Source organism: Mesoplodon densirostris, chromosome 11 (assembly GCF_025265405.1).
Source record: "Mesoplodon densirostris isolate mMesDen1 chromosome 11, mMesDen1 primary haplotype, whole genome shotgun sequence".
Taxonomy (NCBI): Eukaryota; Metazoa; Chordata; class Mammalia; order Artiodactyla; family Ziphiidae; genus Mesoplodon; species Mesoplodon densirostris.
This window is the reverse complement of record NC_082671.1, coordinates 66878132-66901937: the sequence shown is the minus strand read 5'-3', so window position 1 is coordinate 66901937 and position 23806 is coordinate 66878132. Positions and strand designations below refer to the sequence as shown.

Genomic DNA, 23806 nt, shown 5'->3' with positions numbered 1-23806 from the left:
GGTGAGATGTTTCAGATGCCCAGAGGCCTTGAAGAGGGTGGCAGGGGTGTGACCTAGAGATGGTAGGAAATCCCAGGTCAGAGCTAGAGCGGGTCAGGCAGAAAGAAGCATCGGCTGAGACCGTGACATACATGTCCGCCCCCCTGTGGTGAGGCTGGGGCGTGGGGGGGGGGTCTGGACAGGAGAAAGCAGTGCCCGAGGCCTGGCCGTCAGGGGCTGCCAGGGGCTTCTGCTACAAGCTCCAGGCCCAGGGGTCCACCCTCAGGATGGCTGCCATCCACCCTGCTGGTCTAAGGCTCCCCTTCACCTGGGTCTCACCTGTTGCTCCTCAGCCCCTCCCCTCCCTTCCCTGCTGGCTAAGCCCCTCTCCCCCTCCAGCCCTCTCAAGGCCCCTCCTGGGCCCAGACCACCACACACACACACACACACACACACACACACCACACACACACACACACACGCCTCTCTACTTGCCTCGCCCCCACCCCCAGGTGCTCCCTGCAGGGGGCCAAAGAGAGGGGTCCCCACCTCCAGGAAGGCCTGCCCCTCATTTAGCAGATTCCCTCTGCACCGCCCAGTGGCAGCCTGTTTTTCCTGAAGGATGAGTGGAGAAGGAAACACGCACCCGCTGAGCCTCTGCAGAGCAGGGAGTTCCCCATCTGTCCCCTCTGAGCAACACTCAGTGTCTTGATTGTCACTGAAGCCAATGCTCAGGTGGACATGGCTTCTGGGAGGTGGAGCTGGGATTCGAGAGAGGCCAGCAGCCACCCAGCCCCAGATGACCCCCAAGGGGGTTCCTCTCTCTTCTCTCCTCTGCCCACTCAGAGTCCATGCAAACCTGCCCTCCAGGAGCTCAGTTCGAGGCCCCCTCTGCCCCCTCTTCCTCCCTCGTGGCCGCCTGCACCCCCCTGCAGTCATCGGCCACCCCTCACCCCTGCACCAGCCCATCTCTGCAGGCTCCCAGTCCCAGGGGCTGGGGAAGGAGGGGTGCTTAGTCTTCTTGGCTCCATGCTGGGTGTCCCAAAACATTCTCCTCTGAGAGTCCCCCCTTCCACCTTGCCCCTCCTCCCTGCTTGTCTCCTTGCTCACTGAAGACCTCAGCGCCTGCCCAGTCTCGCCCTGAACTGAGTTTGGTCACCACACTTGACAACGTCTGTGTCCACAAGAGGGGTGATGCGTCGGTCCCTGAGGGCCTCACAGGCCTCAGGGAAGAGTTGGGATTTTGTTCCAAGTGAGGTGGGAACGGTGGGGGGTTTTGCATACGGGGAGGACCATGGTCCTGTGTAGGTCTCATCAGGATCCTTTGGTGGCTTCGTGGAGAGGGGACTGCAGGGCGCTGGGCCAGGGCTGGGGGGCGCAGTCTCTCCAGGCTCCCCGCACTACCCCAGGGGCCGACTGGAAAAGGCTGATTCCCAGCCTGAGGATCTGGGGCCAGGGGCTGAGGACGCTCCGGGGCCCAGCGAGGCGGCCTCCTCCTGTCTTGCTGTCTTTGATCTTCCCTGGAGAGGCTCCGCTGCATGCTGAGCGGCCTGCCTCCCTCACCCGGACCCCAGCCCTGGCCTCTGCCTCAGGCTGACGGAGTCAGGGGCCCTGAAGACAGCTCTGCTGCAGGCAGCTTCGCCTCCCTAAACAGGCTAGGAGTTCGTTAAACTGCCTTCTGGCGAGCGGGGACCTCTCCCCGCAGCCCCGTGATCCTACTCAGAGCCCTCCTCGCTGTGTGCTCCAAGGCCAGGCTCAGAACCAAGCTGAGAGGCTGTGAACCGTCGCGGGGGCCCAAGGGGGCCCCACACAGCCCTAGCGGAGGGGCTGGGGCTTCTTTCTGACGTCGGCCCAGGCCCACCCTGCCTGCCCCAGCCCTTACCCTGAGGGGGCCCGACCTGCAGGGCTGAAGGTGCCACCCACAAACCAGCCGGGGGTCTGGCCGGGGCCTGCGCCTCGGGCCAACACCATCCCAGGCACATTGGGGTTTGTGTGTGAGGGCACGTGAGGGACCTCTGGGGGCAGCATTGGGTGTGTGGAAGGAGGACTGGCCTGCCCATTGCACGAATGACCAAAGAGTGGAAAGCAGGGGAGGGGTGGGGAGAGCAGGGGAGGGAGGGCTCAGGGCCTGACAGCCTGGGTGAGCCCACCCTTAGCCCCGGTCTGCCTGTGAGGTAGGTTACAGTGCAGGGCTGCTGAGAGGTGAAATGAGGGGTAACGTGAACACTCGAGCAGCAGAAATGGCTCAGGGTCAGACACTGAGGGGCCGTGGGGCCTGAGCTTCTGCAGCACAAAGGGACCCCTCCGCCCACCCCAGGGGAAGGCCCAAGAACAGAGCCATGCAGCCGGACCACGACGGAGAGGGCTGGCCTCCAGGCAGCTGGGACCGGCCCAGGGCAAGGAGGGAAGGGGCTGAGCTGGCCTCGATCCCCATGGGCCAGGGCTGGGACATAAGGCAGACAAAGACAGAGGAGGTGGGAGGGGTCAAGATAGGCCAGGTGGAGGCGCTCTGGGGAACTGGGCTGTAGAGTAGACGAGGGACAGCGAGGCCCTGAGGCTGGGGAAGGTTTGAGGTGGTGGTGAGCAGGGCGCGGTGAGGAAGCAGTTGGCACACAGAGTGTAGGGGGCCAGGCTGATGGGAAACAACCTTGGGGTCCTTTCTGGGGGAGGCAGAGAGCTCCCTGCGTGTGCCTGGACCCTCGCAGTCCCAGGCCCCCAGAATGACGACCACCACTGAGCCCCCTCCCCGGCCTCCAGCTCTGTCCCTGAGCCCAGACCAGCCTCTGCATGGTTCATTCTTGCCCACACCCCATACCCCCCACACCATCCCCTTGATCTACTTTGTGTGGTCTCCTTGTGCCTTTGGCCTAGTTGGGCAGGGGGCAGGGAGGCGGGGGCCATTTGCCTAGTTGCTCCTTTATTCATCTACGCTGGGACCCCTGTGCACACAGTACTGACAAGGGTCCCTGGCTGGAACCTCCTGGTGGTTCAGGCTGGTGCAAGAGAGCCCGTGTGTCTAGAGGGGGTAAGAAGGGCTCTGGGTGGTGTTCAGGAGAGCCCTTGGGGAGGGAGGGAGGGCCCGCCTGGCAGAGGGAACAGCTTGGGCAAAGGTCCGGAGATGTGGCACACTCGGTGGGTGTGGCTGGGCTGCAGAACGGGGAGGGGGGGGCAGCCAAGGCAAGAGGGCACCCTCTTAAATATGGCGGTGAGGTGATGGGGCACCCCTGGGGCCTCGCTCCTGGTACAGACCAAGTCCTTTGGAGGGAGAGGCTGCCCCAGGGCCTCTGATCCAGGGCAAGACCCATGGGCAGGCAGAGCTTGTCCTAGAGATTTTCATAGACCAGGTTAAATTCACTGTCACCCTCAAATCTATGTTGTTTCTCCTGGAAAAAATAAAAATAAAAAAAGAAATAAAAAACAGTAGGGAGGGAAAAGAACAAACTTGCACAACTTTAGTTTGAGGCAGAGGCAGACAAACAGATGGCTTCCCAAGTAGCTTTGACAGGGAGACCTGTCCTTGTCCCCAAGCCCACCTCACCAGCCTCTTCTCTCATCATTCCAGCCCATGCCTGCGCTCTGCCCTCCAACCCCACAGACCTCTTCTTTCCTGCCTTGGGCCTCCCCAGCTGCTCTACCCTCTGCCTGGGGTGCTCCCTCCATCCTACCTGTTCCCTGGCTACCTCCTCCTCACTCTGCACCCCCAAGAGCCCCCTTCCCAGCTCTGGGCTAGTCCTTCCCCAGAGCCCACCCTTCACAGGGGGCTACAAATGTCTCTGTGTGTTTGTAAGATCAGTGACCCTGTTCCTGCAGACCTGAGGATCCTGGAGGGCCGGAACATTTCTAGTCATCCTGCCAGGACTTCAGGGCCTGGCACATGGTGGGCACTGCCTGGGACGGCCCAGACATCCTTGGGGAAGCCCTGCCTCCAATCAGAGCCTAGTTCAGGGATGAGTATAGAAAGGGCTTTGAGAAGAGGAGATTCAAAAAACAGAGTCAGCCTGGGCCAGCGGGGCCAAGCACTTACTTCCCTCACTTCCTGATGGCTTTTCCAAGGTGCCTACCCACAGCCCTTGAGCTCCTGAATCCAACCTTGCACTTGATGGTGTCCAAAGCTCTGGTGTAGATGCTACTTAACTTAGAACTCATTTGAATTCAGGGGCAGTTGATTTTGCAGTAAAGTGTCACTCATCCACTTTACAGATGAGCAGACTGAGGTTTAAGAGAGAATCATGGGGCCTCCCTGGTGGCGCAGTGGTTGGGAGTCCGCCTGCCGATGCAGGGGATACGGGTTCGTGCCCCGGTCTGGGAGGATCCCATATGCCGCGGAGCGGCTGGGCCCGTGAGCCATGGCCGCTGGGCCTGCGCGTCCGGAGCCTGTGCTCCGCAACGGGAGAGGCCACAACAGTGAGAGGCCCGCATACAGCAAAAAAAAAAAAAAAAAAAAAAAAAAAAGAGAGAGAATCATGATCGGGACTTCCCTGGTGGCTCAGTGGTTAAGAATCCGCCGGCCAGTGCAGGGGACACGGGTGTGAGCCCTGGTCCGGGAAGACCCCACATGCCGCGGAGTAACTAGGCCCGCGTGCCACAACTACTGAAGCCTGCGCTCCTGGAGCCCGTGCTCCACAACAAGCCACCGCAGTGAGAAGCCTGCGCACTGCAATGAAGAGTAGCCCCTGCTCGCCGCAACTAGAGAAAGCCAGCACGCAGCAACGAAGACCCATCGCATCCATAAATAAATAAATAAATAAATGTATTTAATAAAGAGAGAGAGAGAGAGAGAATCATGATCAAGTAATATGCCTTAGTCCCCATCGTGATAATAACGAAGCCCTGTCCAGACCCTCCCAGGCTGGCATCAGTGTGGACTCCAGCTCCCAGCTTTAGCCACCTTCAGTCTGGGGACAGCTAGAAGCCAAACACCCCTGCTTTACTGGCCAGTGTAGACACTATACCGTGCCCAGTGGTAGTTACAATTGCTCATCTGGCACAGCGCCTATGGGGTCCCAGGACAACATTTGATCCTCATGGCAAATCTAGGAGGTGAGTGCTGTTAGGCTCCTCAGTTTACAGCCGAGGAGAAGCAGGCAAAGAGGTTAGCCCCTTGGCCAGGGCTGCACAGCTGGTAAGGGGTGGAGCAGGGGTTCAAATCTACCAGACCTCCTAACCACTAGGCCAGCTGCCTCGGAGAGAGGGCTCTGATTCAGCAGCAGGTGGCTCACTCCTCTGGTCCTATTTACCCATTTCCCAGATGAGGAGCAGGACAAATGGTGTAAGACGAGGCTTGCTGCCCAGCCCCTGCATACCTGGGAGAGCAGGTCCTGGGTGGAGGGCGGGCTGCTGGCCTCACTCTGGATGCGGTCATAGACCTCGGTCTCTCGGCGCTGCAGGTCCTGCAGGAGACGTGGGAGGGTCAGAGAAAGGTGAACAGAGGGGCAGGACCCCGGCTGCAGCGGCCTGCTGTACCTCCCCGCTGCCTGAGGGAGCCCAGGGGCCGGGCAGACCTGTGAGGGGACACCCACCACCCCCCGCCTTGCCACTCGCAGTCACACAGCTGCACCTGTGCGCCTGCCATTCCCTCTCGGAGCCATCTTACCCCTTCCCCGCTGGTACAGTGCCAGTCCTCTCTGTGCCCCTTGCCACCCCCTCACATCACCTCAAGGCTCTAGCAGAGCCTGTGCTCAGCCCGGTGGGCTCTCCAGGCCCCCACGTAGCTGGCAAGAGGAAGGGCCCAGGCCCCCTCCCACCGTCCCTGCCTGTCCTTAGGTCCTTTGGTGCAGCCAGCAGCCCCCAGATGTGACTCCCATGGCCAAGACTTCAATAGGATGCTCTCCTGGCATCCCCCCTCACTCCCCTGGGCCAAAGCCCCGTCCCTGTGAGGGTCCCACCCACGCATCCACCCCTCTAGGTCTCCCTTCACCTCTCACCCCAGCCTGTGCTCACAGATGACCTAGGTACCCACTGGAGTCACACTCCTTTCCCACAGCTGTGCTTGGTTTGTTGCTGGGTCACTGTAGCTGTGGTTGGCACACTTGGGGAACAGCACCAAATGAGCTATGATGAGGGGGTTCCTCATTCAGCTAGATGCGTGTCTTAGGGCCACGCTCACTCTTGGCCCAGCTATGAACAGCCTGACCAGAAGCCTCAGGATGGTAGAAAGAGACGGAGCTTTGAAATCAGACAAGCCTAGGTTCAACTCTCAGCTCTGACACCTGCCATCTATGGGCAACCCCAGAACCTCCCTGTGCCTCAGTTTCCTCATCTGTAAAATGGGAATAATTGTATCTCTCTTTCAGGCTCAATGGATGATTAAATGAGATATTGTACATAAAGGGCCCAACAGAGGGTCTGGCGAATCACAGGTGCTTAATAACTGTTGAATGATCATCAGGGGAGGCTTGATGCCTCCCTCCTCTCTCTGCGGTCACAGCCTGGACCTTTCCTCAGACTCTGATGGGCACCGGGGTCCCAGGCAAGGGGCAGATGCTGCTCCTTGGGGGATGTCGGAACAGAGCTACCAACAGCCTAAGCAAGAGGCAGGAACCTTTCCTTCCCACGTGTACATGTCATATGGATGCCGGCTGCTTGCCAAGGAGGTGGTTTCCCTGGCAACAGGCAAGCAGGGGTTGCCGAGGCAGGCTGGAGAGACAGGTGGTGCTCTGAGGCAAGAGAAGGGAGGGGAGGTGGGGTGGGGGGAAGGAGGCTCCAAGAGGCAGCGGGGCATGAAAACCTGTGTAATAAACCATTTGGCACTTGGGAGACCCTCACTTCAAGGGCATCACACACAGGGATGGCAAGGCTGTCCTAGGGACCTCTGCATCAGAAAGAGGGAGGGTCGGGACTTCCGTGGTGGCACAGTGGTTAAGAATCCACCTGCCAGTGCAGGGGACACGGGTTCGAGCCCTGGTCCGGGAAGATCCCACATGCCACGGAGCAACTAAGCCTGTGAGCCACAACTACTGAGCCTGCACTCTAGAGCCCGCGAGCCACAACAACTGAGCCCACGTGCCACAACTACTGAAGCCCATGTGCCTAGAGCCTGTGCTCCACAGCAAGAGAGGCCACTTAAATGAGAAGCCTGCGCACCACAACCAAGAGTAGCCCCCGCTCGCCGCAACTAGAGAAAAAGCCCGCGTGCAGCAATGAAGACCCAATGCAGCCAAAAATAAATTAAAATTTTTTAAAAAAGAAAAAGAAAGAGGGAGGATCTTGGAAGGGGTGCTTCCAACCTGCCTCTGGGTAAGGAAGGGGGCAAGGCTGTCCCAGGGAGGAGCCCGAATTCCGGTGAAAGGCATTTTCCAAGTCCTGCTCTGGCCTGTTGGGCTATCATGCTTGCCCAGAGCACCAACCACTGCCGGCAAGCCTGGCACACGGGATGGGAATCTGCTCCTCAGCAGCCCTGGGCCTCTACCGCCTGTCCGCCCAGACCTGGATCCACAATCTGACAGCCCCCCAAGCTGGATGTTTCTGGTCACAGAGTGAAGGGAGAAAAAGGGCCTCCTGGCTGACATGTCAGCAGGAGAGCAGATCTTGGGTCCCACAGATGGTTCCCTTCTCCCTCGTGGCCAGTCCACACGGGCTGCCCACCACGCATTAGCCCAGAGAGGCCCAGAGATGTCTCAGGTCACACAGCCCCTCCCGCCCTCCGCTCCGTGTGCCCCCACTGGCCTGGGCACACAGCTAAGTGATTTGCAAGCCAGAGAAGAGCATCCTGACCTGGGACCCCACAGGCCTGGGCCCCACACTGCGGGGGGTCATGCTGTGGGTGGGAGCAGCTGCAGGGCTGAGGGCAGGGGAGGCTGCAGAAGTTGCTGCCAATTAGCAGCTGCTGAGTGAAGCCTCTGACAAGTCCTGACCTGCTGGGCTGCATTTGCATGCAGGGAGTGACCTGCATCACTAGGCTGTGAAATGCAGGGCAGCCTTGTCAACAGGATACCTTCTTGGCCTTCCTTGCTGGTGATGGGGACTGCCTCCCTCAGGGTATGCCTGTGGGGAGAAGGCCAGGCCTCTGAACGGGCTGGGTTGGGCTGGGCTGGGCTGGGATACGGGTCTGGGATCCAGGTCCTCTGAGCCCTTTGCCTGCTGCTGCGCAGTATGGGCAGTGATGCTGGGCCGAGTGGTCACCAGCCCTGGCAGAGGTGTGAAGTCCGTGCCAAGGCCTTTGTCCAGGTGGGCTGAGGCCAGAGCTGAAGTCAGCTGCCCTGGGCCAGGACCTAATCTGAGGGTCCTGGACGTTGGTCCCCCTGTAATACCCACCCCTGTCACCAAGGAAACACAAGAGCTGTGGTCTCATGGACACCTGCATGTTGAGATTTGCATGATGCCCTCTGCGGGGCAGACGGGTGAGATCCGGGGGCCTTGTTCAGCAAGGAGTGGTACTCAGGAGAGACGGAGCACCTCTGCTCTAGGTCAAGGTCCTGGCACGTCTGAAGTTAACGGCCCACGGCAGTGACAGGAGTCCGGTGAGGCAGGGCTGGGTTTGGCCTCCAGTGAAGGCCTCTCGTGCCAGGCTGAGGAGCTGGCAATGGGGAGTCCCTGGAGGTTTCTGAGTGGGAAGCGACGGCATCAGTGGTGTGTTGGAAAGGCCCCTCCTGCTGCCGTGAGGCGCGGGAGGGCTGGAGGCTGAGAGCAAGAATGAGGCGCTGGGCCAGGCAGAGGCTGGAACACAGCTGAGGGGGGCAGTGGCCAGATGCTTCTGGGGAGCATGAAACTACAGTGCTGATGTCCCACATTCGCCATGGAGCACCTACTCTGTACCCAGCACGGAGCCCCAGGGAACCCCAGCCAGCTGGGAGCTAAGAACAGGCCTCCACTCAGCTGATCGCTGAGCACCTACTATGTGCCAGGCACTGGGCTGGTGCGGGGGAGGGCGCCAGGCAGACCACAATCAGAAAGAAATCGGTGGCTGTAAGGGCCATGGAGAGACCCAGAGAAGGAAGATGGGGATGTTGGCTCATGGAGAGGGTGGGGAGGTCAGAAAGGCCCCCCCTGCAAAGGTGCCCTCTGAGCAGAGAGCTGGGGAGTGAGGGAGCAGCCCCTGGATGGCTCCAGAAAGGACACTCTGGAGGGGAGGGTGCAGCCAACACCAAGGCCCCCCTGCGGGGTGGGCATGGGGGGCAAGCCTGGTGCATCTGGAGAACATCAAGGAGGCCAGTGTGCCTGAAGCGAGTGAGTGAGGGGAGAGACAGTGGGAGGGCCTGTGGGCAGAGCTCTCAGAGACCACTGTCAGGGCTCCAGTGTTGACTCTGAGTGAGACAGAATCTATCTCACTAGACGGCTGAGGCGGTCATGAGAACGTGATCCGCAGACCTCCAACTCCAGGGACCAGCTCCAGGGACCAGCATCGACCCGGGGCCCCAGCTGCTGGGCTCTGAAACCCATCATTACATGTGCACAGAGGCCCCCCACACACACACCGTGGGCTACCGCCAGCCAATGGCTGAGCTCAGCCGGGATGCTGTCACAGCCTCCCGCCCTGGGAGACCTGGGACTCCTCTGACTGGGCTCCCCGTGGCCTGCTGAAGCTTCCCTAGATGGTGCGGTGGTCGGTGCATCCTCTCTGCCTTCCTTCACCCTTTCCTTTACCCAGGATGAGATCTGCAAGAGTCTGATGACTCTCCCAGTTTTCTCCATGTTCTCTCACAGGTGGTTTCCCTAATAAAACTATCACACATTTATCCCCGTCTTAGTGTCTGCTTCTCGGGGGACCTAGACTCACCAAGGGCTCTGAGCAGAGCGAGATGTGATCTATGTTTGGATGGGATCACTCTGCTGCTGCTGGGTGGAGCACAGACTGTGGGGCAAGGATAATAATGGGCCAGCTGATTAGAAACCAATTGCAGGACTCCAGGCACGAAATGGTGGTGGCTCCCACCAGCGTCAGCCCTAGAGAGGTGAGAAGGGTCAGATTCTGGATATGTTCGAAATAAGATGTGCTGATGGATCCGATATGAGCAGTGATGGAAGGAGAGAAGGAAAGGGCAATTTCAAAATGCTTAGCCTGAGCATCAGGAAGGAGGGAGCAACCATTCACTGCATGAGGAGGACTGTGGGAAGAGGCACTTCGGTGGGTAAAGAATTGGAGATTGGTCTGAGAGAGAAGCCGATAAGGGGTCCAAATGCAGTTGCTTCTGGTGTTCAGAGGAGGTGCCTGGGCTGGACATTTAAATTTGGGAGTTGTCAGAGTGTAGAGGGTCTCAGAACCTTGAGGCTTCTTCACTCCCAAGGAGGGGAGTGAAGATCAAAGAGAAAGGGCCCCAGGCCTGGACTCTAATGTTTGGAGGTCAGGATTTCTCTGGTTCCTAAGAAGGAACCAGGGATGCAGGCTGAGGAGGCATGGTAGTGAGTCAGAGGGGCATTAGGAGAGAGTGGAGTGTTCCAGAAGCAAGTAAAGGAAGTGTGTCTAGGAGGAGGGAGAGCTCGGTGGTGTCAGATGCTGCTGCTAACCAAGAAAAATGAGGACTGGGAACTGACCACTGGGTTTAACAATGTGGAGGTCAACGGTGACCTTGAGAAGGAAGGCTTTGGTGGGCAGAAAGAAGAGGTGTGCAGAAAGCCTGACTGAGTGGGTCGGAAAGGAGAGAGAGAAACTGAAGACAGGGAATTTTGACAGATCTGTTATAAGGAGTCGTCGAGAAAGGACAGGGTCACTGGAGGTGGCTGTGAGCTCAAGATAAGGAATTTAAAATGGAAGAAATCACAGCATGTTTGCAAACTGTAAATGTAATACTGTATCATTAGCCCTATATTAAAGGTTTTGAAACCAAGACTCAGAAAGTTTAAGTAGCAGAACCCGTGAGCAAAAGAACTAGGCTTTGAACCCCAGTCTGTCTGGCTTACTCCAAATCCATGCTCCTTAATAGGTCAACTTTTCACACACACAAAAAGTGGAGTAGTACAGCTTTTCTTTCCTGTCACAATATATCATGAGCATTTTTCCACATGAATAAAAAGCAAAAATTGACATAATCAGAAGGAGAAATATACAATCTACAAGCAAATGGGCAGATTTTAACTCAATTCACTCAACATCTGATAGACAAAATAATCAATAAGGATATGGCATACTTTAGCAACACAATCAATAAACTTGACCTCACTGACACATATAGAACACTCACTCAGCCACGCACAATGCACACGAAATATAAGCCAACAATAAAGCAAGTCTCAAAAGACTTCGAAGGATTAAAATCCTACCGTATGGGGCCTCCCTGGTGGCGCAGTGGTTGAGAGTCCGCCTGCCGATGCAGGGGATACGGGTTCGTGCCCCGGTCTGGGAGGATCCCATATGCCGTGGAGCGGCTGGGCCCGTGAGCCATGGCCGCTGGGCCTGCGCATCCGGAGCCTGTGCTCCGCAACGGGAGAGGCCACAACAGTGAGAGGCCCGCATACAGCAAAAAAAAAAAAAAAAAAAAAAAAAAAAAAAAATCCTACCGTATGTATTCTCTGATCACAGTGGAATTCGTGAGAAACAAAAAACAGAATGATAACTAAAAAACAAATGTTTGAAAATTAAGCAAAAGACTTTTAAATAACTCATTGGGCAAGTGGGAAATTTAAACTGAAAGACAACAAAACTATGACATATTTAAACTTGTGGGGTACAATTAAAGCCATACTTAAAGGGAAGTTCATAGCCTTAAGTGCATAAATTAGGAAAAAAGAAAGATTGAAAATCAGTGATCTAAGTATCCATCCAAAGAAAATAGAGGAGAAGTATACAAAACTCCTTCCCTGGGCTTCCCTGGTGGTGCAGTGGTTGGGAATCCACCTGCCGATGCAGGGGACGCAGGTTCGTGCCCTGGTCCGGGAAGATCCCACATGCCGCGCAGCGGCTGGGCCCGTGAGCCATGGCCGCTGAGCCTGCGCGTCCGGAGCCTGTGCTCTGCAACGGGAGAGGCCACAACAGTGAGAGGCCCGCGTACCGGAAAAAAAAAAAAAAAAAAATCCTTCCCTGGATGTTGTCCACTGTCACCACTCTTGTTCACCATCACCGTCTGAGGCAGTGCGATAAAGCAAAAAAAAAAAAAAAAAAAGAAATAAAAGGCATGAAGATTAACAAGGAAGAAATGAAACTTCCATTATTCATAGATGACATGACTGGGTTCATAGAAAATCCAAAGGAATGTACAGAGAAACTATTAGAATTAATTAGTGAATTCAGCAAGGTTACTCTCTATATAAAGTCAATATACAAAAATCAATTGTATTCCTACATACCAGCAATAGACAATTAGAAAATAAAATTAGGGACTCCCCTGGTGGTCCAGTGGGTAAGACTCCACACTCCTAATGCAGGAGGCCCAGGTTCGATCCCTAGTCAGGGAACTAGATCCCACGTGCATGCCGCAACTAATAAGCCCTCATGCCGCAACTAAGGAGTCCGCATGCCGCGAATAAGAAGCGTGCATGCTGCATCTAAGACCCAGCACAGCCAAAAATAAATGAAAAAAATTTTAAAAAAAGAAAAGTAAATTAAAATGGGGACAACACCTGTACCCTGAAGCCCTATTATGAGTATTAATGAGATAACAGGTATAAAATCCTACAACGGTACCTGGCACGTAGTAGGTACTCAACAAATGACTTCATGACATCATCATCTCTCTTGTTAACGTCATTCTTATCTGCCCAGGTCCAACCCCAGCAGCTAGGGACTGGTCTCAAGGGTTAGCAGAGTGTGCGGCCTCCCTTCACATCTCCTTTCCAGCCCTAAAACCTTCTGAAGCCACCCTGCAACCTGGCAGGGCCTTTGGGCCTCTTCCTCACACTCCAGAGAAGTCAGCCTGAGCCTCAGAGAAGTCGAAACACAGGCAAGAAAGATGTTCCATGCAAAAGTGAGTCTCTTCCATTAAAAGTAATCTTGGAGAAAGATATTTATTCATGTGAAAAGATGTTCATGAGATATTGTAACATGAACAAAAATAGCTGTACTACTCCAATTTTTTTTAAAAAAGTATGTGTGAGTGTGTGTATGGGTCTCTTTGTATGTGTTTATAGAAAAGACTGGAAGGTATAGAGGTCAATGTTACTAGTGTTTATACTGGAAGAAGACAGGCTTAGGATGATGGTTATTTTCTTCTTTTTGATATATATAGAAAGTTCTCGTGTATGTGTGTGTGTGTGTGTACGGAGAGAGAGAAATGTTTTTATTTAACAGTTGACACCAGAATTCCTCCTAAGGAAAATACCACGATGAGTTGCTGGGAGAGAAGAGAGAATATGGGGAAGTTTGGGGCCACGTGGGAAGGCCCCATGAGAGGTGGCTGTGTTACGTTCTATTTGGGGTTATCAGCGCTGCCCTGTAGGAACGCTGCCTTTGCCTCGTCCCCACCTGCCTCATCCTCAGTAAACCGGGCCATATTCTGAGCACACTCTGTGCGGGGTTTTATGGACATCGAGGAAGGACCTGAATTTCATGTATGAGTCAGGGTGGTGGGGACAGGAACAGCTACAGCACATACAGGCAGAGTCCCAGAACATGCCCTTGGAGGACCTGCAGGACCCAGACATGGCTGTGCACCTCCCAGGTGCGGAGTCAAGACTGCTACCTGGCGGCTGGAGGCCCCGTGGAGTTGAGACCCCAGCTGACACTGGGTGGCATTTATTCTTCACTTTCTCCACAATGAGCATATGTTACTTGTTCAACTAAAATAGATGTAACTGAAAAAAGAATGTCTGTCACCATCCCAGCCACCGGGCAGAGTGACCACGTGTTGACCAGATGGGCAAGCCAGGCTGGGGGAACTAACAGCATCTCAGCCGTGTCTCTGCTTGACTGTAAGGACATAAAACAGTGTGCGTGTGTGTGCGTGTGTGCGTGTGCGTGTGTGCGTGTGTGTGTGGTGGGGAAGGGGGAGTGTGAAGAATTGAAAATCGTTGGTGTGTTAAGAGCGTGGGACACTGCCTGACTTTTTCCTCTTTTTGTGATTCTTGTTGTTGTTGCTCCGATGTTGTTTGTGCAATAAAAACAGGAAGGAATTGGTGAGCGGGTCAACGTCATTTGGTCAGATGAAGGGACTTTCTTCATTCCTCACCAACTGTGCCCTCACTGGCCCTCATTCCAGAAGTGGAGGGGCACGCCAAGGAGGGGCCCCAGTGGCACCTCATACCTACATTCCTTCCAGGGGCCAGGGCCACACACTTGTAACCTCGGTTCACCTTCACAGAAATCCCTCCAGGCAGGAATTCTTGTCCCCAGTTTACAGGTGAGGAAGTGGAGGCTCACAGAGAGGTCACCCAGCTGATACACTGGCCGAGCCAGGGAACCAGACCCCGAACCAGGCCTCAGAGGGCGGAGGACTCACTGTGTAGATGGATTCGGGTGGAGGCTGCTCCCGGCTGCTGGCAGCGCTGGGGCCCGGGCACTTCTGGGCAGTGTGCTTCCGTGGAGCCTGCATCTGTCTCTGTGGGGAAAGGAGTCAGGGCTGGGGACCAGAGGCTCTTCTTCTCCCCACCCCCGACCAGACCCCACCAGAGGAAAGGATGGCGGATTGTCATGAGGCCACTCAGAAGTGCATCACTCAGCACCTTCCATTCACCCTCTCCAGGGAAATGGGGCAAATACCTGCCAGACCTACATCAAACCACTTCTCTGCCCAGGGACACCGGAAACAATAAAGATCCCAGCGAGGCCACTGCCCACCACCCAGTGCCTGGCTCTGGGTGCCACCCAGTGCCAGAGCACAGTGCCAGCAGTGTGACAGGGTCCCCGGCTGCAGCTGATTACTGTGGGTGTTGCTGAGTGAGCCAGCGCAGGCCAGACCAGGTGTCCAGTCCCTCTCTGCCCCTCACTGGCTCTGCGGCCTCACTCAAGCACTTACTCTCTCTGGACCTCAGTTTCTTCAGCCATCACCCTCCTTTGTGAGATTGCTGCACAGACTCAGGGAGGTGATGAGTAAGTCAAGCACTCTTGACACTTGTGTGCCACTTATGTGGCCCTTGGCCAACCACACACACTCTGGTTAGCCAGGCAGCGTGAAGAAGGGGACACCATCCCTGCCCTCCCGGAGCTTAAGACCCGGTGGGGAGACGGACCATGAACCAGCAGTTTTACCACGTGTGGTTCACGCGCTGACCGACAGGGACAGAGCCTCTGGCGCACGGGAGGGAAAAAATGCCTCGCCTGGCAGGAAGGCTGAGAGGAAGGCTGTTTAAGGCTGAGAAGTTCATTTGGAAGAGAGGGAGGGAGGAGAGGCAGAGAGAGGGAGCAGGTCTGGAAGAATTTAAAGATGGTCAGTGCGGCCAGAGAGGCGAACCTGCCCTGGTTGGGTCAGGATGGCCATGCTGGGCTTCGAGAAGAGGGTGGACGGTGGAAAACATCTGAGGGCTTTAAGCAGGAGACGCCAGGGTCAGAAAGTGGTTTCAGAAAGCTCATGTTGGTTGCTGTGTGAAGCGCTAATGGTCGTGGAGGCTGGGGCATTGGGCCTTCGGGAGGCTGAGGGCTCAGCTCCTTCCAAGGCAGAGGGAGGCTGTCCGGACGCCCCCCTCATCTCAGGCACACCACACTGCCAACAGTGAAGCAACACAGCCTCATCTCAGGGCAGGACCTAATTAAAAACCCTAGCCGCCTGCCAATCCCCAGACCATTTACTTGGGATTAGCCCTCGAGAGCTACTTAACACTCAGGCAGAAGCCAGCGCCACCCCCAGTCACAGCATAATAATGGCTCAGGCGTACATGGAGCCTCACTGGGTGCCAGGTGGGGCTCTAAATGCATCACATGCCTTATCTCCTGCGCCTCTCAACAAACCTGCAAGACCAGTCTTCATATCATCCCTGTTCCACCCATGAGGCTGTGAAGGCTCAGAGAGGGCAGACAACTTGCCCGAGGTCACAGAGCCAGAAGTGGCAGGGGCAGGATTGGAACCCAGGTCTGTGTGATTCACCAAGATGCTGATCTGACAGCACCTGGAGTTTTCACTCCCCTGTTTTGTTTGAAAGTGTAGGTCTCACAGACAGATGGGTGCAGGCATCCGGGCAGCACTTTACAGTTTACAAAGAACCCTGGGACTTATTGTCATTTAATTCTCATAGTAGCCTAAGGAGGTGGGCATGGACTTCCCACTTGCCAGAAGGGGAAACAGGTTTGTCCGGCTAGTCATTGACTGCCCTTGGATCAAACCCAGATGCCCTGTTCTCAAATCTAGTGGCCCTCCCCTGCACCACCTACTTCACTGCCAAGGCTGGTGGTGTGGGCTCATGGGCAGGGGCTCTCCTGGACCCCATGGTGAGCAAGACCCAGGCCTGGCCTCGTGGCATTCCTATTGAGGCTGGTGGGGCCGCCAGGGAGGTAAGTGCCACTGTGGGTTCGTGAGAAGGAGTCCATGTCTGCCAGGGGCTGGGGCAGACTTCTCAGGGCTTGCTTGTGCCCTGAACATAGGACAGGAGTCTGAGGATGTGTCCCAGGCCATGGAAACAGTGCAGTGTTATTACTGGGGTAGTGATGCTCCTTGGAGCCAGCCTTGCCCCATCTGGGTGTCCTGTCCCAGACCATCAACATTTACCTTTCCAATTGTGATTTTTAAATGAATAAACCAATTGGCAGCTCAGGAAACCAGTAGAGCCTCTGTTTCCCCATCTGTAAAATGGGAGCGATACCATCACCTTGCCCACCTCACAGCCTGGCCACCTCTGACTCATCTTTCAGGTCTCACTCTCATTTACTCCATCACTCCTTCCATAAGCACTATGTGTCAGGGTCCCCCAGACACTGGGGACACCAAGTCCCTTCTTTCTGGGGCTTATGCTCTGGTGGGGGAGACGGTAATGACACAGGAGCAAGGGTGTGGGGAGCAAAGCAAGAAGAACCAAGCGAGAAGCAGGGAGACCCACATTCTGGGCAAGGGGTGATGGAAGCCGGGGTTGGGGGTTGGGGCAGGAGAGAAGGGGCTGGATCCTGGACAGACTGTGGGCAGGACTTGCCAAGGGATCAGCCGTAGGGGGAGGGAGGGGGCGAGCACAGCACCACGCCTTCTGGCCTGAGCATCTGGGGGCCTGGTGCCATGTGCTGAGCTGGGGCCGACCTGGGGGGACTAAGGAGTGCTGTTCCTGACCAGGTGGGTGCAGACGCCCATGGGTGCCCGCACGGAGTGGACGTGACCTGGAGCTCGGGGTGGGGGGATGGGAAGGGCTCTGAGCAGCCACATCAGGTGGGACTGTAATCCCGGGAGCGGAGCAGTCACGGAGGAGCGTAGACAGACGAGGAGATCTCTGAGGAAGGGGCCTGGGAGGTGCCAATGTTCAGAGGCCACGAAGATGTGGGTGACCCAGCACGGGGCCACCGGGGGATCCTAGGACCAAGGAAGGAGTGTGCCATGGGGGAGGGAGACCTGCTTTGTCTGATGCCCTGCGAGGATGAGGACGGATTAGCATCGGAGGCTGCCTGCTCTGGGGAGCCAGCCTTGACCCCAGGCTGAGTGTGAGCCCTCGAACCTGCTCTCAGGACAGGAATCATCTGCCTCTTCTGAGTCAGTGGCTTCCGGCTTTGATTCATTTATCAGATGTGCTGCTGGCGTCCTCCATGCCTCTCCCTCCTCGGCCCTGTCCTCCCGGTCCCCGTGGCTGGCTGCCGGCCCTGTCTCTGGCCGGGGCCCCCACTGCACGCTTTGTTCCTGCGCTCAGCTCTTGGTTCAAATGCTGGCCATCCAGTTCTGGGGCAGCACCTACAGGGGCCACATCCGAATTTGGATCCAGCTCCGGGGAGCTCTGGGAACTTCTCTGGCAACACAAATCCAGCAGCAGCTTCTGGCCTCCCGAGTTCTCTCTCCTTCAAGACCAGGTTCTCACAGCAGCCCCTCCTCTCTCAAGTGCAGGGAGGGACAGCAGGAAGTGTCCATGCACTGTGCTCCCACCAGGGGTCAGGCACCAGCTGGTGACTCGCAAATGTGGTCTCCTCCACCCTTTTCGGGTAACGGTGGGGATCCATCCTTATCCCCATTTCTGGAGGAGAAAACAGACTCGGAGAGGGTCGAAACTTGACAAGAGGACAGGGGCTGCATCTGTCTTGCTTTCCACTGTGTCTGGCACTTAGCCCAGTGCCTGGCACACACTAGACACTCAACAGCTATTCCTGGAAGGACAGGAGGGAAGGCGAGAGGGAGAGGGATGAAGGAGGCAGGGTCTCCGAGGCCGTGTGGCAGGAGGAGGGGCTGGGATCTGAAGTCAAGCTGAGGCTTCGAGGTTCACGCTCTCCTGTCCTTCCTTCGAGACGTTATTGAGCACCTACTCTGTACCACTGTCTCCCTGGCCTGTCAGGACACTGAGATCCAGTCATTAAAATCCTCTTTTTAGGGCTTCCCTGGTGGTGCAGTGGTTGAGTCCGCCTGCCGATGCAGGGGACACGGGTTTGTGCCCCGGTCCAGGAAGATCCCACATGCCGCGGAGCGGCTGGGCCCGTGAGCCATGGCCGCTGAGCCTGTGCGTCCGGAGCCTGTGCTCCGCAACGGGAGAGGCCACAGCAGTGAGAGGCCTGCGTACCACAAAAAAAAAAAAAAAAAAAAAAAAAAAAAAAATCCTCTTTTTGCAGAGCAGGGGCTGAAGTGAGGGCTCAGGGTCAAGGTCTTGCCCTGACCCTGCTCTGCCCTCAACGGCTGTGCTTCACATTTCATGGGAGGCGTTTGTGTGGTCACACAGTAAGCCAAGTGCGGGGGGGGGGTGTCCACAGACGGAGTATGAGTCCCTCAGCACCCCTGCCTGAAGCCCAGTTACTGTGTCCACACCCAGGTTGAAGCCTGGGAGCTGCTCAGTGAGGGCAAACAAGAGCTGTCCTGCCTGTACCCATCCTTGGGGGAGCAGCAGGGTGGGGAGGAAATATATTAAGGGCCAGTCACCACCAGCTCACTTTTCAGAGCTGTAAAATGGGAAGAAAACCCTCTCACCGAGTGACACTGGGACGCGAACCAGAGCACGCCTGGGAGGGTGCCTGGCACCCAGCGGCCTTGAGGAAATGCTTCTTCCTTCCTTCTGGGCTGCTGGGGATCCAGAAAATCTGAGGTAAGGTTTCCTAATCTGGAGGGCTAGAAATGGTAAGCATGCGGGCTCATGGCTTCCATCAGACACTCAGAGGGACCCGTGACCCGGAAAAGGCTCAAGAGCCCTGATTTCTTGCAACAAGATCAAAAAGGACCTGGTGGCGATGAGTTGGCAGCAGAGGCCCAGCCACAGGGCAGGGCGAGGGAGGGGGCCCTGGTGCAAGTGGCCACGAGGAACACCTATTCCAGGCACCCCCTCATGGAGTGGCATCCCTAAGCCATAGTGAGTGGGGTGGGGGCAGCGTTGCCATGTGCCTGCAGCCCCTACCTTCTTCCAGAGCAGCAGGGCCGTGGCCAGGATGCTCAGGACAGTCAAGATGCCGATGAAGCAAAAAAGCAGGAGCTTCTGGGGGCCCTGCGGGGGCTCTCGGTACCCTGTGTCTGGGTGGAGGGCAGGGAAGCAGAGACGTTAGTTGCCTGGGAGAGACACACCCCACCCCCCAACCCTACTTACAACTTTCCCCCACCAGGACTCCCCAGACCCCACCTCTGCTGAGGTCCTCCTTCCCACACTCGCCTTGGCTGTGTTTCTATATTTGCTGCCTTGATTCTTGTTAAGAGTAAGGACTACATCCTTTGCTTCTTAGGCGCCCCTGCTTCAGTGCCTTGGCTCCACCGAGAGGTGCTTATGGGACCTGGGTGAGTCATTTCGCCTCCTGGGGCCTCCTCCTTTCCACACGTGAAGCAGTGATCATACGGGCAGGAGTGGTGAGGGTGAAGGGGGTGGGCTTGTACAAGGCTTAGCAGGTGCTGCCGGCAGCAGGGGTAGGTGAGAGCATAGCCCAGCCCTTTCCCTTGAGCCATCCAGCCTTTCATCCACCCCCTTCTCCTTCCATGTCTCTGTCCACCCCTCTGTCTAGCTGGTTGGCCAAAAATTGCGGAGTGCCAGCCACATGCCAGGCACATGAGCGTCTGTTATTTAACTAGCACATCCTGCTACCGGGCGCCAGCCCTTGCATTCAGGATCTCACTCATCCCAGGAAAAGCCTCTGACAGGCAGGGTATTGCCATGAAGAGTAGGTCCAAGGTGACATCCTGGCAAGCAGCAGGACTGAGGGCCAAACTCAGGTCCGTGGGATTCTGTAACCCTGGCCCCTACCAGTGGGGGTCGCAGGGGTGCCTCAGAGAATCGCGACTTCAGGATGGGCTGTTCTTAACCTTTTGGAGTCATTACTCTTTTGAGAATGTGATGAAAACGAGGAATCTGTCCCCAGAAAGATATACACGAGCCGTGCCTTTGTTCACAGGTCTCTACAAACACGCATGCACATGCCCCATTCTGTGCTCACCCAACTAATAGTGCCAAAGGGACACTGAGAAAAGGGCCTGCCAGAGGTAACCAGATCCACACCCCAGGCCTCTGCCCTTGCCACACAAAGATGGGCGTCTCGGCACACCTGTGTGGCCAGGGGCTCCCCGAGGCTGCTCTGTTCTGTTTTGCCAAAGGTGAACAATGAGGCAAACGTTCCCCACTTTGGCTCCTGTGCCCCAAAGTCTGCTGGGTGAAACCTCTGGGCCCTTTGCCCTGGGAAGAGACGCGGAGGAAGCTCACCTCTGACCAGGATGAAAGTGCCGTTGCCTATCACCCTGGAGTGCGGCCAGTGGACGGAGCAGTAGTAGGTGCCAGTGGCAGATGCGTCAGGTAGCTTGGGGGTGATCTGACACTCTTCAGTGTGGGTCTGGTTCTCTGTGCCTGGACCAGATTTGCAGCTGGTCTTCTCCTCAGAGCTCCTCTGGCCCTGGAGGTCCACATGAAAGTAGCTGACTGTGAAGTCTTTGAACTCGGGGGTGTATGGGTAGGTAATCCTGCAGCTGAAGGAAACGGCCTTGTTGGCCAGAGATACCACAATGGGGAGGCCGGTGTGGGTCACTGACTGCCCTCCTGCAGGGGAAGGAAAAGGAGAGAGTGGTAGCTTCCATTCCCTGCTTCCCCTTGAGGACCGTGGCTCACACTCACACGTCCCACGCCTTCAGTGTGTGTAGGGGGTGTCCAAGTGCTTTACACGTTATGACTCTATACTTCCCAACGCATCCAAGGCACAAGTGTGTAAAGGCTCCATTTTACAGAGAGGAAGAGTCTGGGGTCAGGGAGGTCAAGCCGCTAGCTTTCAGTTTCTCTGCAGGTATGGAGCGGAGCTGCCGCCCCCTGACCCTGGGCTGGATGACCCCAGACCCCACGCTTCCAACCACTCTCCCTCCCAAAGGTCAAGAAGCCATGTTGGATAAAAGCACAGGTCTGAGACAACCCGAAGCTGGTGAAGGATGAGAAGTAAAGAGGAAAGAGGAAGGAAACAAAACAACGAAAACCTTCCTGGCAGGAAGAAGCACTTCCTGGCACAGACAGACACACAGAGGGAGGCAGGTCTGCCCAGGGCTCTCCCCAGCCTGAGGGGGAGGCATGCCAGGCAACAATCAGGAGAGACAAACCTTTCCCTGAATCGGAGCTTGGAGAAGAATTGTCAAGAATTTGTCAAGTTTTTCTGGACTATAACAAGCGACGTCCCAGAAGCAGTTTTCCAACAACGCAGAGGTGTTCCATATGCAGCCATTTGGCCATGAGCATGACGAAGGCAGTTCTCTGGGAGCTGTCTTCTCCCCCACCCCCACGTACCACCCCCCTCTCATCAGAGGCACCTAGGAAAACAGTTTGAAAGCCTCCAAAGCAGCAGCCTGCCCAGCTGGGCGGCCCGCCCTCCCGCAGGCTCTGAGGTGCTGGTCAGATCTTCTGCTGGGTCAGCAGCTGCCAACTCCCCCGCAACCCTGGACTTCAGCTGCACAAGCCACGCCCAGCTTCAACATGCCCTGTCCCCCAGCACCTTCCCTCTCCTGCAGCTGAACGACAGACAGTTCTAAACTGAGGTCGGCATCGAGCAGCCAAGGACATGCTGGCCAGGCTGCCAATCGGGAGAAGATGCTGCGTTGGAGTCACCCGCACGGAGCAGCGCGGTTTATCGGGCTGGGGAAGTGGGGCGTGGGCCTCCCCACTGCAGTCGGTGTGGCTCTGACGAGAGGCCAGGCCGGTTTCTTTGGTTTCTTCTTGGGTCTTTTCAGCTCAGCCCTGGGCCGGATCCTCAAGGGAGGTGAGGCCAGGCCCTCTGGGAGACTCGGGGACAGGGGCGGAGATGGCCCTCCACACCCGTCAATCCCACAGAGCTCAGGCCAAACTGATATTTTGAGCTTCCTGGGGAGCAACTAAAGAGACACCCCCTTCCCCGAAGAACTCAAGCCAGTTCCAGGGAATCGACTGGCGTGTCTGGACGTCACAGTGGGTTGACTTTGTCCTATGTGATGCTCATGCATGGAGACGCCACTGAGCCAGCCCCGGGGGCGCCCCTCCAGTGAGTGGCGGGGAGAGGACTTCACACCGCACTGTAGATCTCTGGGCTGCTAATGGTTGCCGTTTAGCTAGAACGATATATTCATTTTGTCATAAAACAAGGAGCCTCGATTCAGGGCTGAGGTTGGAGGTGTGGCAGGGGCAGGATAGGGGTGCAGAGCCGGTGGGAGGGGGCTTGTGCATGACCCCCCAGGGTCCCAGGTGGGCCGAGAAGGACAGGAGGTGAGATGAGCAGTGCTCGCCAGCCCATGCTGTGTCCTTCCTGCGCACAGGCCACCGCCCCCCTCTGCAGCCACCTCTGCTGTCCCCTCTGCCTGGGACCGCCACATCCTCACCTGGCCAACTCCTAGTTAGTCCCCCAAACTCAACTCAGGAACCACTTGCCAGCTCTTACGTACCTACTCTCATTTGGTTCTCATGGTGACCCTGCGAGGCAGCCAGTCAAGAGCCAGCAACAGGCTGGTGTTTCCTCATGAGGGTCGGCAGGTTGGAACCCAACCAAAACCACCGGGAAAGTGGCTACGCCGAGGCCTCTCCCCCTCCCCCTCCCCCAGGGCAGCCTGCTCCTTCTCTCCAGTATCTAAGAGGCCCGGGGAGGCTGGACATGCTGTCAGCACGGCAGGCCACCTTCCTGTTTGTCCTGGCAGGAAGACATTCATCCAACTGTCTTAAAAAATTATCCCCGGGCTTCCCTGGTGGCACAGTGGTTGAGAGTCTGCCTGCTGATGCAGGGGACATGGGTTCGTGCCCCGGTCCAGGAAGATTCCACATGCCGCAGAGCGGCTAGGCCCGTGAGCCATGGCCGCTGGGTCTGCGTGTCCGGAGCCTGTGCTCCGCAACGGGAGAGGTCGCAACAGTGAGAGGCCCGCGTACCGCAAAAAAAAAAAAAAATTATCCCCATTTGAGGTATCTTTCTAGAAAATGAAGGAATCTGCTAGTGCAATTAAGCTCATCTTTTACATTTCTGGGGAAATCTATAAAAATAGATGACCATTGTTCTGTATTCTTCTGGGATTTGTTATTTTAAGGTCAGAGGGACAGGACTGTGGACGTGTATGGTCTTGGCTCAGGTCTGTCACAGAGAGAATCTCAGACCTCGGGTGAAGCTGCTGTCTCCAAACAGTGAAGGGATGAGGCCACCTCTGTGGACCAGTCAGGTCAGCCAATCAGGAGACAGCAGGCCAAAAACAAGGAGGAGGATGGGAGGCCTGCTCTTGCAGCAAAGGCGATTGGGTTCTGACCTGATGATGTAGCTAACTGCTTCCAGGGCCCCTTCTTTTTACTGGGTGTCAGCACCCCAGAGCCTGGACCGTGGCAGCTCCCACCTCCTCTCCTGGACCTGTGCCTCCAAGAAGCCCCTCTGGGGTCCAGGCTGCTCCAACTGGCTGCCACCTAGAAGCATCCACCAGTTAAGGCTCCATGCTACAGACAGGTTCAGAGTAATTTCTAAGTCCACAGA

The 23806-nt window shown here is 56.4% G+C and overlaps 1 protein-coding gene across 1 annotated transcript in view; it reads right to left on the bottom strand.

Annotated features, from left to right (window-relative positions):
* Positions 1-2463: 2463 nt before the first annotated feature.
* NFAM1 (NFAT activating protein with ITAM motif 1) overlaps positions 2464-23806 on the bottom strand; it is a 46327-nt gene continuing 24984 nt past the window's right edge. The window contains exons 3-8 of the mRNA XM_060114208.1: positions 20563-20892; positions 19279-19391; positions 14286-14384; positions 5283-5369; positions 3063-3126; positions 2464-2639 (exon numbers count right to left, since the gene is read on the bottom strand). Coding sequence (XP_059970191.1) covers positions 2464-2639; positions 3063-3126; positions 5283-5369; positions 14286-14384; positions 19279-19391; positions 20563-20892 — 869 coding nt within the window. The remainder of the gene's footprint in view (positions 2640-3062; positions 3127-5282; positions 5370-14285; positions 14385-19278; positions 19392-20562; positions 20893-23806) is intronic.